Source organism: Streptopelia decaocto (genome assembly GCF_964273445.1).
Source record: "Streptopelia decaocto genome assembly, chromosome: 1".
Classification (NCBI taxonomy): domain Eukaryota; kingdom Metazoa; phylum Chordata; class Aves; order Columbiformes; family Columbidae; genus Streptopelia; species Streptopelia decaocto.
This window is the reverse complement of record NC_138663.1, coordinates 146,645,734-146,650,402: the sequence shown is the minus strand read 5'-3', so window position 1 is coordinate 146,650,402 and position 4,669 is coordinate 146,645,734. Positions and strand designations below refer to the sequence as shown.

The window sequence follows — 4,669 nt, the reverse complement described above, 5'->3', positions numbered from 1 at the left end:
GTAAAGAAGGTATGGCAGCGCTACGGCAGAGTGGAAGAGAAAATTAGACTGTACCACTTCACACCCCATAGAAAAACCCTAAAACAACATCAACAACAACAACAACAGCAACAACAGCAACAACAGAAATGGTGAACTAGGCGGACCGCGTGTAGGATGCTGAAAGTATTTCATATGTCCTTCAGGAGGAAAAAAAGTACCTTATCCTTGCATTATAAAGATAAATTAAATACAAATATTCATAGAGACATAAAATGCGTCAAAATAAATTACAGCTGAGCTCCTCTCCCCACCCAAGTCTCAGTTTGAAAAGCGAGAAAGCAAGACTGAACTTTTGGAAACATCCCTGCTCTCAGCACCGGCCATTCGCGACCAGCAGGCAGACTCAGGCATCGCCCTCACCGGAGCGCAAGCCTCCAGCAAACCGGCACAGCCCTTTTACCGGGGGAAGGTGGCCTTTGACGGTCTCTAATCTCGCCTTCCTTCCCCATGGCACGGGTCCCTGGGTTGATGGAAGAGGCCACGGACTCCGTCCCGGCAGAGGGACGGGCAGAGGGTGGGTGAGCCCAGTGCCGGGCAGGGATGCGGGAGGGAGGGCGGCAGCCAGCGGGTCGGACCCCCTCAGTATTTCTCTCACTTCAGCATTTGCATAATTTCCCTTCAGATAACTTTTTTTTTCTTTTTTTTTTTTTTTTTCGACACAGTGTTTATGCATCAGACACAGACTATTTCATTCTAACAAATTTATTTTCTCAATCAGCTCTTACGGAATCACTACTCAAATTAAATTACAATCAAATTATCACATCAAAAGATACCCTTATTACCTAACAACTGTCCATATTTTCATTTCATTTTGATTTGTGCTCGTCTGAAAAAAACACGTAATACAAGATCTGGGGAAAAAATAAATTACCGTTTTGCAGCAGTTCATAGGTATTCTGAATAAAATATTAAAAGAAGTCATTTAATGAAAATATAAAGCAAATTTTTTTTAGATCAACAACGGATCTAACAATTCTATATTGCCGTCTTTTTGAAAAGTCTGTTTATTAAAACCTACCAAAAACACTGCTTGGAAATGGCAGTATTATATAATCACATCCACAGCACCCATTCAATCAAAGTTGGCAACGGATTTAGGAGAGGAGAAGTTCAGATAAGTGCAGCTGCAGATGCTCAGTCCTTCTAAATCCCTTTATCTGAATCAGTCCAGAAATAAAAAATAAAAATATTAATAAAAAAAATATTAGCAGTGGATTTTTTTTGTTATGACTCTTCCATGATGATTGGCAGCCGTCAGGAGCAGGACTTTGATAGCCCTAAATTATTTCCCTTTCTCTCGCTGGTTCCCTTAATTCATGCAAAGTCCTTCTACAGACCTCGAACTTTAGGGACCAACCACCTCTCCTTCTCCCACCCTCCCCCCCGGCGTCTGCGTGTGTCCCCCCCTCCCCCTTTCTCCTCAGGGTCAGTTTTTCGGCGTGCGGGCATTTATTTCCATATTTTTGTTCTATAGCTATACCTATATATATAGATAAATATATATATATGTATTTGCTTCCCTATGCAGTCTGCTTGTTTTTAGTGCTGTGTGCATATTCCTTTTTTTTTTTTTTTCTGGAAAAAGTGGCCCCTTTCATTTTGCAGAATCTATAGATATATAGATATGTATGTTTTCACAGTGGATGTCTGCCTTGCACCAAAATTCTACGGTTTGGCCAAGAAAAACAGGGTATTGGAATGCAGCAGGCACCCTCAGATTAACCAGATTATTTTACTTCTGCTTCCCTTTTTTGGATTCCTCCCATTAAAAAAACAAACAAACAAACAAAACAAAAAAAAAAAAAAAAAAGAGAGGAAGGAGAAAAAAGTTTCCGTGATTCATAGAAGCGAGCCCTTTTGGGGATAGGGGAGAAAGTGCGGGGAGAGGGGGGAGGAGGGGAGAGAAGAGGTGCAGACATCAGTGGTGTTCCTCGCTGCGAGAGGGGGACAATTTGGAGAGTGAAAAATAAAAAAAACAATAATAATAATTAAAAAAAAAGCCCAAGCCCACCCGCCCAAGCCCTCAACCCACAACCAACGCCCCGGCACATCTGCAGTTTTGGTGCATTACGCATCTCCACCCCGTTTTCCCAACGCGGTCTAAACGCTCTCACTCGGATCGACCTTCTCCACCGCTCCCTATTGGTATCGATCTTATATATATATAGATGCACGCATATATCCATATATATATAAACACAAGCAGTCTGAACGAGCCTGGATCGTGTGTGTGTGTGTGTGTGCGTGCGTGTGTGTGAGCGTGTCTGTGTGAGCGTGCGGGTGTGCGCGGCGGTGCCGGTGGTGGTGCCGGTGGCGGTGGCCCGGCCCGGCCCGGCCCGCGCTGCCCCCGCGCCCCCCGGCCCGCCCGCGGTGCCCCTCACTGCACGCTGGTCTGCAGTCCGTGGTGAGGGGGCGGCGTGTCGGAGTTGACGGTGCCGACCTGGGAGTAGACATCGTCGGGGGTCTGCTGCTGGATCCCCGGGGGGGTCATCCGTTTCTCTTTCTGCCTCCGATTGCAAAACCAAACCCTGACCACCTCCTTCTCCAGCTGCAGGCTGTCCGCTAGGTTCGTAATCTCCTGGGCGGAGGGCTTGGGGCATTTCAGAAAGTGGCTCTCCAAGGCCCCCTTGACACTCACCTCGATGGAGGTCCGCTTCTTCCTCTTCCTGCCCTGGGCGGCGATCTTGTCGATGCTGGTGGGGCTGCCCGTGGAGGAGTCGGCTTCCTCCAGCCACTTGTTCAACAAAGGCTTCAGCTTGCACATGTTCTTGAAGCTGAGCTGCAGGGCCTCGAAGCGGCAGATGGTGGTCTGCGAGAAGACGTTGCCGTAGAGGGTGCCCAGCGCCAGCCCCACGTCGGCCTGGGTGAAGCCCAGCTTAATCCGCCGCTGCTTGAACTGCTTGGCGAACTGCTCCAGGTCGTCGGAGGTCGGCGTGTCCTCGTCCGAGTGCGGGTCGTGGCTGTTGACGCCGCCGTGGTGCGGCGGGTGGTGCCCGGGGTGCTGGTGGTGGTGGTGGTGGTGATGCCCGGGGTGCTCGCCCAGCTCCGGCGTCTCGCCGCGCACCAGCCCGGGGTGCACCAGGCTCTGCCCGCCGGGGGGGGGGCTCAGCATGCCGTTCACCGTGAAGCCCCCGGGCTGCGAGTAGAGGAGCGACTGCTGCTGCTGCTGCCCGCCGGCCATGGAGGGCAGGTGGGCGGCCGCCGCCGCCCCCCAGGCCGCCGGGTGCCCCTGGTGCGGGGGGCCCAGGTGAGGCGGCCGGTGGTGCAGCGCCGCGCCCGAGTGCAGGTCGTCGCGCCCGCCGCTGCCCTTGACGTCGGGCGGCGGCGGCGGCTGCTGGGGGCTGCCCGTCATGCCCACGGGGCTGCCGGACCAGGGCGAGCCCGCTTCGGCGGCTGCGGCGGCGGCGGCGGCGGCGGCGGCGGCGGCGTGGGGCAGGGCTGTCACCCACTGGTGGGCATGGCTCAGCATATGGCCGCCGTTGCTGGCGGCCATGGCGCCCGGCATGAAGTCGCTCTGGACCATCTTGGCCGCCGGGTCGCCGCGGTAGCCGCCCGCCACCGAGGTGACGGCCACGCTGCCCGGCTGCATGCCGCCGCCACCGCCGCCGCCGCCGCCGCCCGAGTCAGCGTGGACGATGGAGCCGGCCGCCAGGATGCCGTTGCCGGGGAGGTAGGGGTTAGAGGTGGCCGCGGCCATCCCGCGCCCGCCGCCCGCCGCTCGCCCCCGCCGCGCCGCCGCCGCCGCGCCGCCGCCGCCGGCTGCCGGGCGCCCGCCGCAAGCGCCCTTGCCCGGCGCTGCCGGGGCCGCTGCCGGGGCCGCTGCCGGGGCCGCCGCCCGCGCCGCCGCCGCCTTCCCAGCCTCGCCGGGGCGCCGGGGCGCGGGGTTCACCTGCTAGCGCTCCGCGGCGCGCTCTCCTCCGCCCGTCCGCCGGCCGTCCTGCCTCCGCTCCGCGGCGCGCTCTTTGCGGTCGCCGGCTCTCGCTTCGATTGTTATTATTATTATTTTTTAATCGCTTTTCTTTTCTTTTTTTTCCAAAAAAAGAGAAATATTTAGCTGTACATATATTTTTCCTCCGCCTTCTTCTTGCCGAGTTTGCTGCTCGCAGGGAGGAAACCAAACAAAGGCTAAAAAGCGAAAAAGAGGGGGGGGATCAAAAAGCCCCCGTGACTTCTCCCCTCTGCTCCCCTAGGAGTACATCTCCACCTCTCAGCCTTCCCCTCTCAGAGTGAAACTTTTCCTTTTCTTCTTCCTTTAAGGCTTTGTGTTTGGTTATATTTTCCTTTTTCTGTCTCTCTCTCTTGTCTTTCTCTCTCTCCTCGACTCCTCGATCTCCTTTTGCTCTTTTATTTGCAAGTTTTGTTGGTGTCCTAAGAAAACTTCCTGTGATGATGGTGGTGGTGATGGTGGTGATGATGCATTTCTCAAAGTTGTGCTGTTGCTGGAGCACTTTGTCCCCTTTGAAACAAGAGTCCTGACGGAGCCTTCTTGCTAGAGTCACGCTCTGGATAAGACATTTTTTCTCTCTACCTTTCCTTTAGGCAGTTGGAAAAAAAAAAAAAGTAAAAAAAAAATCAAAAAGTTGAAATTTCTCGTTACCTCGCGAATTGTTTCTCTCCCTCTCCT

General features: G+C 54.1%; 1 protein-coding gene across 1 annotated transcript; it reads right to left on the bottom strand.

The window, feature by feature from the left end:
• Nucleotides 1-1,984: 1,984 nt before the first annotated feature.
• On the bottom strand, nucleotides 1,985-3,742 carry POU3F3 (POU class 3 homeobox 3; the record flags this gene model as incomplete). Its single annotated transcript, XM_082061294.1, has 1 exon — nucleotides 1,985-3,742. One exon carries the CDS (start codon nucleotides 3,740-3,742, stop codon nucleotides 2,423-2,425), a length of 1,320 nt encoding a protein of 439 aa, XP_081917420.1. The 3' UTR covers nucleotides 1,985-2,422.
• Nucleotides 3,743-4,669: the final 927 nt, after the last annotated feature.